Consider the following 14,090-nt stretch of genomic DNA (forward strand, 5'->3'; position numbering starts at 1 on the left):
TCTTAAACAAACCATCCATTGAGATTTCTGAACGTTGGTGTTCCTTGACTGACAGGAACCTCAGGATTTGTATCCTTGATGGCAGGATATAAATCACTGAAATCAAAGCGAGAGCTCGAGGAGGAACATGGTCATTGTGATCCTGTGTGTGTGTGTGTGTAACAGTGGTGGCATTCAGCTGGTTCTATCCGGTTCGGGCAAACCAGTAGCAGCGGTTTCAGGAGGCTCCGCCCACCTGCCCGGACGTCATCACGTCCTGTTTTTGACTCCCTGCGCATGCGCGGAGGTGGCACGTATGAGTGAAGCGAACCCATTTGTGAACCGCTGGCAAAGGTAAGTGAATATCACCCCTGGTGTGTAAATATAACAAAGTTGTCCTTTGTAGCTTTTCTATCCTTCCTCAACTAGGAAAGTGAAGGCCCATTTCACGCTCGTCTCAATCACAGAATAGAATAGAATAGAATTTTTTATTGGGCAAGGGTGATTGGACACACAAGGAATTTGTGTTGGTGCATACGCTCTCGGTGTACATAAAAGTGTACATAAAATCTGCCTGGTCCATGCTCTCCAGCTCCACAGTTGAGTGGACCTTCCAACATTGCTTCATGTCTAGTCAACCACCGTCAACCTGGTCAACAGTTGGAGATCTGGAAACTTTGCCATGGAAACCTGGTTTCCTTAGCAACCCCCCCCCCCCCAGGACCCTCACCAAGGCGTAGCGTATCTTGGCCATGCTGATCAGCTCTTGGTCGGTTGGAGAACACATGTTCAGGCCGATGGGAAGCATCTTCTTCAGCGTGGCCACGATGAGGGACGTGTGTACGGAATAGCGGTCCCCTCGGCGTTTCTTCTTGTGCCGTTCCTGGTCCGAGCCACCTGACTGGGAGAGGAAGAGCCAAAGTCAGCTTGGCAGGAAAGGGAGGTTGTGCCACTCAGGTTGTCCCCTGGCATGCCAACAGCTCGACCGGGCAAAAGCTTTAGCGACCAAGCGCTGCTTCAGACATGGGGATTCCATGACCTGGTGGGAAAGCTGGACCAGGTCTTCTCTCAAGAGAAGATGGGAGAGAAGAAGCTGTAAAATGTAGGGTAGGGATGTCCAACCTTGTCCACTTGAAGATCAGTGGACTTCAACTCCCAGCCAGCAAGTTGACGTTGAAGTCCACAGCTCTTCAAGTGGAACAAGGTTGGACACCTATGATCCAGCGCAGGGGTCTCCAACCTTGGCAACTTTGGGAGTTGAAGTCCACAAGTCTTAAAGTTGCCAAGATTGGAGACCCCTGATCCAGTGTGTCAAAAGTGACAATCCAGAGACTTGTTGCCTCTAATGCTCAGGGATCTGGGATCGTTCACCGTTGCTTCCAAGACCGTCTCTCAGGAGCGCGTGGATCAAAATCTCATTCCATGCATTCGCTTTTTGATCCATCGACCCAGAGACAGAAAGGAGGACTTTGGCTGGACTTCAGAAGTGACGATGCACATGCAGAGGTTATGCCTGGATAAGAGGAGGGTCTTCTGGGGATGAGAAGGGAGGGGGGTGTTAGCCAGTGTAGAGAGGACCCATTTGGAATACCAGAGAAGAGATACGGAGCTGCAGATCTAGGAACGTGGAATTAAAATGAGTAAGAGAGAGGCAGTTGCTAGGAAAGGGAATTAGGGGACATTTTAGCAGGATCTGTGGAAATGCTCACGTCAAGAGGTCAGGGGTATCTGCAGTCAGAAAAATCAAGATGGCGGCTGCCATGATGTGATCCAAGCTCTGCCTGTTGTTGTTTTTTTTTTTATGGGATGCATCTAAAGCAGAGGTTGGATCACATCATAATGGGCATCGCCTTGATTTTTTTTTGACCACCTCCTACAGCAGGGGTGGGCAATTAATTTTCCCAAGGGGTTTCTGCGGTCCAGTTCTGAATGGGCTGCAGCCCGGCCACGGCCTGGGGGTTGGGGAAAGGAGTGGGATTCAGCCGGTTCGGGCAAACCAAATGGTAATTTTACATCTGGTTCGCCGAACTGGTAGTTTCAAGGACTGGCTGGTCCCTTCCGCCCTGCCCTCCCCCTCCCAGGAGTCTCCAGGCAGCCCATTTTGGATGCCAGGTAAGTGCAGGGCCCGCTTGGAGGCTCTGGGAGGGTGAAAAATGGGCCTCCCAGAAGTTCCAGAAGTCTGGAAACAGGCCCATTTCCGGCCTCCGGAGGGGCTCTGGAGCACGGGGGAGGCCATTTTTGCCTTCCCGGAGGCCCTAGGGCAGGGGTCAGCAACCTGTGGCTCTGGAGCCACATGTGGCTCTTTCACCCCTCTGCTGTGGCTCCCTGTCACTCAAAATATGCGTCACAACTGCCAATGTGCGACACGATTCATTGAGCTTTTCAACCCCCGGTAGGCCAAGAAAAATTAAGAATAAATCCAAGAAAAGTTAAGTTTCAGAAGAAAACAGACGTTTAATTCAACTACATATGCTAGTTTTGTGGCCGTTCAAGAAATAGTCAGACACGGGAAGGGTTTTTGTGGCTCCCGGTGTTTTCTTTTCTGTGGGAAACAGATCCCAATGGCTCTTTGAGTGTTTAAGGTTGCAGACCCCTGCTCTAGGGAAAAGCCTCCGGAGCCTGGGGAGGGCGATAACACGCACACCTCCATCCCCACCATGGTGCAGGAGGCCAAGTAGGCCACACCCACCATGGCCATGCCCAGCCAGCAACCGGGCAGAGAACTGATTGCTAAAATTTTTGAATCCCACTCCTGGTTGGGGACCCCCTATTGTAGACAACAGGAGGAAAAATTATCAAATTCCTGAGACACCCTGGACCAAATTTTCAAAACGGGCGGGACTGAGTTGGCGTGGCACGCAGAGGCCCACTTCCTCCCACCCTCCCTCCCTCCCCCCTTCCCAGGGATCAAAGCGATATGAATTAATTTGGCTCGATCAAGATGACAAGAAGACACCCTTCCAGCATCTTTGGCCGCTTAACAGGCAGCCTTGCAAAAACAGCCTAGCCAACCTCTACACAGAACCTCACGCAAGCACGGTCAGCAGCCGGGGGGGGGGAGATGACGGGGCATGAACAGGCAACCTCTTTCGCCCCACCCCACTCGGAGAGTGGCAGGGCAGGATGATGGGCTCTGGGGTGTACGGGGGTGGGGGTGGAGGAAGAAGAGGACCAAGAAGGTAGATTGAGATTAGGAGAAGGACTCCCAAAGCATGCTGGGAGTTAAGGGATGGCTTCTTCTTTTTTTTTTTTAGTACTGGATTTTGGAGACTCCGAGACCAATTGGTTAGTTAGAAGGAAGAGGAGGGAGGGAGGGAGGACATGCTGTGGCATGTCAGAACTACTCCAGAGCATGGCTGCCCGCTTCAACATGGCGTGAGTGAGTCCCACTAACTGGGTGACTGACAGGCAGAAGGCGCCACCCATCGCATGTCTGATGCGTTGCGGCCAGACCTGCAAAAAAGCTACTGCGCTTTTGTCACCGTCCATGCAGCCGCATCCCCTTCCCTTCCTCCCGGCCCCCGGGTTGACTTTGCAACGACACCCCACCACACACACCCCTCGCCCCACTTCTAAACAGGGAGGGAGCGAAGGGTTGCGGCAGAGATACCCCATTGCTCCATGCTGCCTTGACCCTTCGGGCCAGTGGAACAGCTGTGTTTTTTTGCTAACCTGGCTTTCTTCAGACTAAAACCCACATGTGGAGATGGTGAGGAAAGGGAGACAAGACAGGAGAAAGAGAAGGTTAGAGGAGGCCTCAAGGACACGAAGCAAGGACTCAAAGCAAGAATCATCTGTCCAGAACTTGGTGGATTCTAAGATCCTATGAAATCTCCCATCGCCCAGATGTTGGTTTCTTCCGCCCCGCCCACCAGCAATATCTAATCAATTGATCCAAAGAGAATATTTGTAGCTCAGGGTTGAATTGTTAGTGCTCTCTGAGCTTGGCTGTTTTCTTGCATGATCTAGATGCCCAACTAGGGAACATCATCAGCGCTAGAAGGAAGGGGAGTTTATAAGCAGAGAGCAAACTCCTACTCCCTTCTAGCACTGATAATTTACCTACTTCAAAATGTCTGCAAGAAAAGAACCAAGCTCGGAGAGCACCAAGGGCCCGTACAACGGATCCAAAGTATCTGAAATGAACAAAACAGGAGGATTCATTTCTCACCGTATCTTGCCATTTTTTTTTTCCTTCCCAAAGGTAGAAATGGGGGATGGGGATGGGGAAAGCATATTTCTGGTTCTTGTTACTTGCAAGAGGACGGAGAACACGCAAATAAGAGCCTTGATGGTACAGTGGTTTAATGCACTCTGTTATTAACACAGCTGCCTGCAATTTCTGCTGGTTCGAATCTCCCCCAGTTTGTGACTTTGTATAAAAATATACAAAAGTATGAAGGCTATTGCTTAACGCATTGTAAGCCGCCCTGAGTCTCCGGAGAAGGGTGGCATATAAATCAAATTAAAAAAAAAAAAATGAGGTCGATGGGAAAATCCTTGACTAAGGAAGGCATATGGACAGTTTGTGATTTGGAGTCAGCCGTCACCGCCCTTTGCTCCTTCAAATCTTCTGTCCTCCACCTGGACAGATTTTCAGGACAATGTTTAGGATCCTGTGAACGGATCGAGAGGGACCTGGACATGTACGTGGCGAGACACGGGGGCAGGGAAGAAAGGAGCAGGTCTGATGGAGTTAAAAAGAGCAGGCTGAATTCTTCCTAGCCAGGTGGACTCAGGACAAAATGTATGCCCAGTAACAGCTGACCAGGAAAAGGTTTAGGCGTTTCTTTAATTGTGAGCCACACTTAAGAGGCTTAGGAGAGGGCAGCACAGCAATTCTTATAAATATATATAAGGGCAATAAATAAGAAGGAAATTGGGAGAGAACATTTGACCTTTGTAGCAATCGCAATAGCCCTTAAGACTTATACACCGCTTCACAGGGCTGCATCAGCCTTCTCTAAGCGGTTTACAGAGTCAGCCTCTTGCCCCCAAACAATCTGGGTCCTCATTTGACCCACCTCGGAAGGATGGAAGGCTGAAAGGCTGAGTCAACCTTGAGCCGGTCAGGATCGAACTGCCAAATGGCAGTTCAGCATAAATAGCCCGCAATACTGCATCCCAACCACTGCGTGCGCCATCACAGCTCCTACCACCAAACTTGATTTCCACTGGGATTTACCCTATCTGCATGTTGTTGCAAACGATCTGCATCACACCGTTGGCGTCCACCGACATCGTTTGCATAACTTACCATTGTTTTTCTTTTGTAAATTGTAAGCGAGCGATATCGTTAGGCAATGCATGTCGATGGACGTAACTGGTGGACTTGCACGATTAACCCTGTTGCACAAATGATGTAAATTCCCACATTTGTGATACGCTCCAGTTTGAGTAAAAGATTCCTGAATAACAAGACCCATTTTTTCCACCGTTTGGGGCACTAAAAGGAGGTTTTTGTACTGTTCCTTCACTTCGTGTACCCTTAAGAGAGGAATCTACATAAGAAAAGATCTGTAGGGTTACACCTGCAAGTTAAATGTTTAGAAAATGAGTAGCTAAACCAAGGCAACTGAGTAAGTTTACTCCTGCCCTGAGATCTGGAATCCTGCAGCCCTCGGACACTTCCTGTCCACCTGGAGCTCAGCAACGGTTGGGTCAAAGACCCTTCCCCCTCCTGAGATGGTAGCGTGGCTTCAAGGATGGCAAGAGCCGCTAAGGAGGACGTACCCACTACCTTCTGCCCTGCTGAAGGAGGAGATCCTGGCAACCCTTCTCACCTTGGACATTTTGCTTTTGCTGTCGGCTGTCAGGAAGGACATGTTGTTGATTTCGTTCTGAACGACAAAGTTCTGCTCTTCGCGTTTAAAATTCTGCAGGAGGAAGAAGAATCAGACGGAAGACTTAGGCAGGGGGTTCCACCTAATACAAATGCGGGCAGTGGTGGGTTAACAACCGGTTCTTGCTACGGGTGCAATTAAACGAAAAACCACCTTCCGCGTTAGTGCTAAGGAATTAAAACAGTGGAGGTGCGGCAATCCGCTCTGCTGTGCTAATCAGATATAGGTAAGAAAAACGCAGCTGATCATCGGAGATACCGGTTCACCTGAACCGGTCTAAACCGGTAGAATCCCACCCCTGTATGCAGGCCAAGTTACCCACAGAACCTTCTTTGTGGCATTGTATCAGCCTGTCCCATCTGTCAGTAACCTGTCAGTTAATGAATCCTGAATGACAGGGTCCAGGAAGAAACGCTACTCTGCCGTTGCCCCGGCCCTGTGGAATATTCTCCCCCTGGAGGTGAAGCAGGGCCTCCACCCCCACCCCCCTGGCCTTCCAAAAAGGAGTTACGTTAAGAATACTTCTACACGGATGGATCCTAGAAGTCAAAAGACAACGAGCAGCTTTTCACCTGTTCTTCTCCAGCGTTCTCAAAGGAAAGACAAGTTGGAAATTTGAACCCGCAAACCTGCCACTCTGCTACCCAGTGGTGAAATCTAAATTTTTTTAACTACCAGTTCTATGGGCGTGGCTTGGTGGGCGTGGCAGGGGAAGGATACTGCAAAATCCCCATTCCCACCCCACTCCCGGGGAAGGATACTGCAAAATCCCCATTCCCATCCCACTCTGGGGCCAGCCCGAGGTGGTATTTGCCGGTTCTCCAAACTACTAAAAATTGCCACCACTGGTTCTCCAAACTGCTCAAAATTTCCTCTACCGGTTCTCCAGAACCTGTCAGAACCTGCTGGATTTCACCCCTGCTGCTACCCCCCCCCCCAAGCTGACTCACGTGGGACTTGGACCAATAAATAAAGATTTCCCCAATCATCCGGAACAGCTCCTCAGCATCCAAGTTGGGCTCGGTCAACCAGTGGGCCCTGCAGATGCAAAAAGAATGGTTGGAGAGCGCCTCCTTCCACAGTTCCGTGGTGGCGCAGTGGTTAGAGTGCAGCACTGCAGGCTAATTCAGCTGACCACTAGCTGCAGTTCGGCAGTTCAAATCTCACCGGCTCAAAGTTGACTCAGCCTTCCGTCCTTCCGAGGTCGGTAAAATGAGGACCCAGATTGTTGGGGGGCAATTATACTGACTCTGTAAACTGCTTAGAGAGGGCTGTAAAAGCACTATGAAGCGATATATAAGTCTAAGTGTTAAGTCTAAGTGCTAAATGCTAATGCTACCGTGTTTCCCCGAAAATAAGACCCTGTTTTATATTTTTTTGAACCCTGAAATAAGCGATTGGCCTTATTGCCATGCGCTCAAAAGCCCGATTGGGCTTATTATCAGGGGAGGTCTTATTTTGGGGGGGGGAAAATCAGGGTAAATTCCACGGTTCATGTGATCTAGTCTGGGGAAACTCAGCACTGAGACCCACCCTATCAACGGAAGAGAATATTTGTAGCTCAGGGTTGAACTGTGGAGTCCTTGGTGCTCTCCGTTTTCTTACAAACGTTTCATTACCCAACTAGGTAACATCATCAGTGCTAGAAGGGAGTGGAGTACGCGAAGGAGAAGGGTGGAGGACTGTGGGATTCTTGGCGCTCTCTGCGCTTGGTAATTTTCTTGCACACCTTTCACGACCCAACTAGGTAATATTATCAGTGCTAGCGGGGAGTGGGGATTGCTCTCTATTTGAGTGAGCAAACTCCCCTCCCTTCTAGCATTTATGACGTTACTAAATTTGGTAATAAAACATCTGGAAGAAAGCTACCAAGCTCGGAAACCCCCCCCACTAGCCGCCATGTAACATGCCATGGGAAAATGGGATATTCGACCTTCTTTTGACCCTCTCGTCTTTTCCGCTTTCCATCTCTTCAAAACAACCCTGCCTTGATTTTGTTTAATATAAACGGGGACAGAGAACTACCCAAAACAGGCTTTCAAGATAACAATAAAGCAGGACTTATTTATTGATTTAGATCCCACCTCTTCGATTTTTACAAATAACTCGAACATAGACAAGACCCCTTCCTCTTTCTATTTTCTCCACAACAATAACCCTGTGAGGTAGGCTGGGCAGAGAGAGAAAGAGAGTGTGTGACTGGCCCAAAATCACCCAACTGGCTTTCACTCCTAAGGTGGGACCAGAACTCACTGCCTCCTAGTAATGGCTCCAAAGTCATCGGATCGGATTTTGTGCGTAAAGCGGGACTAGAATTCCCCGTTTCCTGGTGATTAGCCTGACGTCACTTGAGCTGGCTTTTGTGGCTAAGGCGGGACTCGAACTCACAGTCTCTTGCGTTCTAGCCTGTTGCCTTAACCACTAGACCAGTGTTGGCGAACCTTTTTGGCACTGAGTGCTGAAACAGGGGCTTCCGGTTTCCGGCGCGCGTATGCACACCGGCCGGTGGTGGCCAGTGTGCGCATGTGCACATCGGAAACCGGAAGAGCAGCTCCCGTGCGCGTGAAAACCACTGGCCAGCGCACCGGAACCCGGAAGGCCAACGGCCAACGGCTCAAGTACCTGGGGAGACAGCTCTGTGTGCCACTTCCGGCACGCATGCCATAGGTTTGCCATCACGCCACTAAACCAAATTGGCTTTCCTGAAATCCCTACGCTGTCTTTCTTAACTACACCCGCCTCGAACGCCTGAGGCGTTCGAATGAGCTTGCAAGTTGCAATCTGCACCTTATGTGCGCGCGCATGGATTTGGTTCGCCAACGGAGGATTACCTGTTGTTGTCCACGTAGCGGATCAGCAACGGGTACAGGGCGTAGAGGTCGCGACACAGCACCGAAAACTCATCCCGGATGAGAAGCTCATTGTCCTCCGATTCGGATTTGGCCTCCAGCCGCAGCTGTTCCTCCTCGGCCACCACTTTCCCAGACCTCTTCTTCAGCTTCTCCATGGTGGGGATGAAGTGGGAACGGAGCAGTTCGGGCTTGGCCTTGCTGACAATGGGCTGTGCAAAGACTGCGCAGAGAAGAGCCTCCTCAGTTGGGAGCAGGCTACCTTGCTCTAAGTCTAAATTAAGAGTCCCTCCCTACAATTCCAGAGGGCTTGGAAACCTCTGGAGCTCTAGCTGCTTATTGGCGCAGGTAAATCCCTTCTGACGGGCAAAGTCAGTGGGGAAAGTCCACTTAACAACCATGTTACTAATTTAAGATCTGCCGTGATTCCCTTAACTGTGGCAGGACAGGTCGTAAAATGGGGCAAAACATTCACTTAACGAATTTCTCATTTAGCTCCCATAAGTGAAGAGGATGAAGAGCTGCCAGAAGGCAGGAGTAGCTCCTCAGGAGGAGGTCTCCTCAAGAATAAGACTTGGGGCTAATTGGCCACTCCCTTAGCCTATTTAAGGAGGAACGCCGATTGCAGCAAGCTGTAGGGAACAACTTTAGTTCACTCTCCTTCGCGTTTGGATTCTCTGCAAAATTGCTTCCGGGCTTTCTGCCAAGTCTAGTAAGATTGTGATTACCTTATTTTAGGATTCTTGTAGGCTGTTAAGAAAGTTTATTAACAGCCTTTGTTTGAAAAAGACTGAGTTATTTTAGTAAATTAAGTTTCGTACAGACTTTGTGTGTGCTGCATTCTTTGGGGTCCGTAGCTGGGGCAGAACAGTTCCCTACAACCTTTGCTTAGTGATATACCTTATTATGCAATTTCTCTCCGGAGCAAAATTTAATCCCACTTGTAAAGAAAGAAACGCTTCAATCCCACCACCTCAGGCTCCCTTCGTACCTGCCAACCGCTTCATCCAAGATGCTTCGTCTATGCCCAGGTTGTTGACGATGATCTTCAGGATGTTTCCCAGCAAAGTGTTGAGCTGGTCAGAGGTCACTTCGGTGCACCAAGGACCCTGCGCGTTGGTCTCCGGGCCTCTCTCCCACCAACGGGGCAGGTAGTTGCAAAGCATCGGCAGGGTGACCTCGATTACGTGGGGCATTTCGGTATAGCGAGCTCCCGACTCCGCCAGCCCGTTGATGTCCTTCATCAGCTTCTCCAGGACCGGAATATCTGGACACATCTCCTCCACGCAGTTCGGTAGGCCTAAGACTGGGGTGGAAGACAGGCAGGTTTAAATTTCTGGCGGTCTGGAAGAAAAAAAAAAGAGCTAAATTCAGAGACAACCGTCTCTTCCGGAATGTCTCCAGATGTCAACCCTGAAGCAAACCTGGCTGAGGCCATCTTGTAGGCTTCAGGGTTGCCACAAGAGAGAAGAAGGGACAGGGAAGGGGGAAAAAGAGCCAGCTGGTTTTTTGTGGTCAAAACAAATAGTTTTCCTGTGGGAACCAAGGACATTCCTGTTGTGGCCCGCTGGCAGCCAGCAGAGTTGGCAGCAGAGTCAGACAGTGAGGAGGTTGGGGAGGAACATGGGCCAGTCCTGGGGGCTGGGAGAAGCTCGGACGAGGGCTCGCATTGGAGGCAGAGAGGGAGCTAGACAGCAGTGAGGCAAAGGAACAGCTGGAGCCTGTTCCCAATGTGCCAGAAGACAAGAACAATTCAGAAAGCAGGGTCGACTTGGGAGTAAAGCCACACCTTGGAGGTGATTGGCCCCTCCCATAGGAAACAAAAGCTATCTCCAAAGCCTGGATAGCTCTGCAGACAAGGCACTGTAATTTAACACCAGCTGTCTGCAATTAAAGTAAGTTCAAATCTCTCCAAGGCTCAAGGTTGACTCAGCCTTCCATCCTTTCTAAGGTAGGTAAATTGAGGACCCAGTTTGTGGGGGCAATAAGCTGACTTTGTATAAAATATACAAAAGTATGAAGGCTATTGCTTAACGCACTGTAAGCCGCCCTGAGTCTCCGGAGAAGGGCGGCATATAAATCAAATTAAAAAAAAAAAAAAAAGAGGAGGGAACAGGGAGTGGGCTTTTGCAGGAAACAATTCATTCGTTCCGTGACTCTCAGAGACTCTGTGCCAAGTTTTGCCTTGTACTGAGTTTGGAAACTAGTTACATGGCAGCGAGCTGGTTGCCTAGCAGCTGAAATGTGATCATGCGAAGGGGGTTCTGGGAGTTGAAGTCCACAGGACCTAAAGCGCCCCTAGTGGCTCACCCCTACTCTAGGAAGACATGGTTAAAAAAAAAAAAACCCTATCTTTTCCAATAATAAAAAATAAAAGATGGAAAAAGATGACGGAAAGCAGGAGGAAAAAAAGGGGAAGGTTTAGATGGGCATTAATCCCCCTGCCCAATGAGGAAGGGGAGAGAATTGGAGGAAACGTCAAGGCGAAAGGGGATTGCGGTCCCTCCTGCTTCCTTCTGTTACACTCACTGGCTCTCTCTCTCGGGGACTTGGTAGTATAAACCGAACAAGGATTGTATTCGTTGATATGCGGCTCCAAGAAAGCCACGGGCATCGCCGCTGCCAGTCGTGCCAAGCATTCTCCAAGTTGGGGCCTCTGTCTGCAGAGAGGGACAAGAGACAAAATCATAACATGCAAATGACTCCAAGCTAGGCCCTCGCTTCACCCCTCCTTCCATCCTTGCTGGCCATTCCCCAACCTCTTGGCTCCATCTTCACCACAAAGGATCTATACCCTTCTAACTGAACCCAACCTTCTCCTCATGCTCACCTCTCCACATACGGATTTTTGGTTGTCCCCAGGGAGTAGATACTGCACAGAGTTCGGTAGCAGGAGACCTGGACATCATCCACTGAAGGGGCACAAAAGAGAGAGAGAGACAGACAGACAGACAGAGACAGAAGAGAGAGAAAAGAGAAGAGGAGAAGGGGGAGAGAGAGGAGATAGATAGATAGATAGATAGATAGATAGATAGATAGATAGATAGATAGAGATAAAGAGAGGTAGATGATAGATAGAGATAGATAGATAGAGATAGATACAGTAGGGAGATAAAGAGAGGTAGATGATAGATAGATATAGATACAGTTGATAGAGAGATAGATATAGATAGATAGATAGATTTAGATAGATACAGTTGATAGAGAGATAAAGATATATATATATAGATAGATGATAGATAGATAGATAGATAGATAGATAGATAGAGTAGATAGAGATAAAGAGAGGTAGATGATAGATATAGATAGATGGATACAGTTGATAGAGAGATAAAGAGAGATAGATATAGATAGATAAATACAGTTGATAGAGAGATAAAGATATATATATATAGATAGATAGATAGATAGATAGATAGATAGATAGATGATAGATAGATGATAGATAGATATAGATAGATAGATACAGTAGATAGAGAGAGATAAAGAGAGGTAGATGATAGAGATAGAGATAGATACAGTAGAGAGATAAAGAGAGATAGATGATAGATATACAGTTGATAGAGAGATAAAAAGAGATAGAGATAGATAGATAGATAGATAGATAGATAGATAGATAGATAGATAGAGATAGATACAGTAGATAGAGAGAGAGATAAAGAGGGATAGATGATAGAGGAGAGGAGAGGAGAGGAGAGGAGAGGAGAGGAGAGGAGAGGAGAGGAGAGGAGAGGAGAGGAGAGAAGAGAAGAGAAGAGAAGAGAAGAGAAGAGAAGAGAAGAGAAGAGAAGAGAAGAGAAGAGAAGAAAGACTGAACAACGGGAGCCATGCAACTTCTCCATCCCTCTCTTTGACATCAGGAGATGCTCCCTTCTTCTCGCTCCTCCCAAAACCTTCTCCCAAAGGACGGTCTTTTGGACTTTTAGACCAGGCCTCCTCCAGACCATTTCTACCACCCCTGGAGCAGATGGGCAGCATTCTTCACACCCTCTTTGCTTTTCAGAGCCTGCCCAGCCCAGCCTCCCTTCTTCTCCTGACCTACTCACACATGACATCGTCCCCAAACTGGTGCTGGGCAATATGCTCAAAGAGGGAGGTGAGGACAGGCAAGAGGGCCACTGTAGTGTAGGTGATGTTCTGCCCCACTCCCTTGACCTGAGTGCGGGATTGGGAGACTTTGCCAAGCTTGAGGTTCTCCACCATCTTCTCAATGTCATCGGAGGCACTTTCGAAGAAAGACCGCAGCCCCGCCTTGACAATTTCGGGACCTGATTTCATGACGGTCCTGTAGGTAGGGGGGAAAAAAGATAATACTCAGCGCCTCGATATTTTTACCAGATGCTCTTCTCCTTTTTAATGACCACATAAGAGCCTTGGTAGTACAGAGGTTTAAGGCACCCTGTTATTAAGCTGGTTATAAAGACCAGCTGCCTGCAATTACTGCAGGGTTCGAATCTCGCCAGGCTCAAGGTTGACTCAGCCTTCCATCCTTTCTAAGGTAGGTGAAATGAGGACCCAGTTTGTGGGGGCAATAAGCTGACTTTGTATAAATATACAAAAGGATGAAGGCTATTGCTGAGCACATTGTAAGCCGCCCTGAGTCTCCGGAGAAGGGCGGCATATAAATCAAATTGAAAAAAAAAAAAATAATAATCCAGGGGGGAAATCTAAAATTCGTTACTACCGGTTCTGTGGGCGTGGCTTGATGGGGGGGGTTAATGAACTGTTCTAAGTCGAGGACTACCTGTATAACTATATATAGTGACGGAGGACGATTGCTCACCTGGCATCCAAGGAGCGAGCCAGGATGTGGAGGCAATTAACCACAGCAGTAGCATCGGTACCTGGAGGAAGAGGATGCAAAGGTGGGTTTAGAAACCTTGGGTGAAAAGGATGCGGAGATCGGGCAGGAGAAACAGGGCCAGCAGGGAGCTGCCTCGGAAATAGAGCTGACGTAGCGTCAGGAAAGTCAAGATGCAGAAGGGAGAGCAGGGCAGGTGGGGTTTAGCCAGAGGTGGGATTCAAAATTTTTTAGCAACCGGTTCTCTACCCAGTTGCTGGGTGGGAGTGGCCATGGTGGGTGTGGCCTACTCGGCCTCCTGCACCACGGCGGCGGGGGGGGGGTCATTTTATCTAGAGCCTCCGGGAGGGTGAAAACGGCCTCCCTCGGGCTCCGGAGGCCCTCCAGAGGCCAGAAATGGCCCGTTTCCTGACTTCCGGAACTTCTGGGAGGCCCGTTTTTTGCCCTCCCCAGGCTCTGGAGGCTTTCCTCAAGCCTCTGGGAGGGTGAAACGGCCTACCCTGGGCTCCCAAGGCCCTTTGGAGCCGGAAACGGGCCCGTTTCCGGACTTCCAGTACTTCTGGTAGACCCGTTTATTGCCTTCCCAGAGCCTCCATGCGGGCCCTGCACTTACCTGGC

The 14,090-nt window shown here is 49.2% G+C and overlaps 1 protein-coding gene across 12 annotated transcripts in view; it reads right to left on the reverse strand.

The window, feature by feature from the left end:
* Positions 1-14,090, reverse strand: part of RYR1 (ryanodine receptor 1) — a 139,542-nt gene that overhangs the window by 43,296 nt on the left and 82,156 nt on the right. For 7 of the 12 annotated variants that reach the window (XM_070949358.1, XM_070949353.1, XM_070949349.1 and 4 more), the window contains 10 exons: positions 13,455-13,515; positions 12,718-12,956; positions 11,502-11,583; positions 11,201-11,331; positions 9,663-9,977; positions 8,654-8,894; positions 6,773-6,860; positions 5,763-5,855; positions 3,652-3,666; positions 710-880 (listed from right to left, as the gene is read on the reverse strand). In XM_070949358.1, coding sequence (XP_070805459.1) covers positions 710-880; positions 3,652-3,666; positions 5,763-5,855; positions 6,773-6,860; positions 8,654-8,894; positions 9,663-9,977; positions 11,201-11,331; positions 11,502-11,583; positions 12,718-12,956; positions 13,455-13,515 — 1,436 coding nt within the window. The remainder of the gene's footprint in view (positions 1-709; positions 881-3,651; positions 3,667-5,762; positions 5,856-6,772; positions 6,861-8,653; positions 8,895-9,662; positions 9,978-11,200; positions 11,332-11,501; positions 11,584-12,717; positions 12,957-13,454; positions 13,516-14,090) is intronic. The other 5 variants (XM_070949359.1, XM_070949357.1, XM_070949355.1 and 2 more) reach the window with 1 other exon arrangement.

Source organism: Pituophis catenifer, unplaced genomic scaffold, assembly GCF_029215685.1.
Source record: "Pituophis catenifer annectens isolate HBS135680 unplaced genomic scaffold, rPitCat1.0.hap2 SCAF_9, whole genome shotgun sequence".
Classification (NCBI taxonomy): domain Eukaryota; kingdom Metazoa; phylum Chordata; class Lepidosauria; order Squamata; family Colubridae; genus Pituophis; species Pituophis catenifer.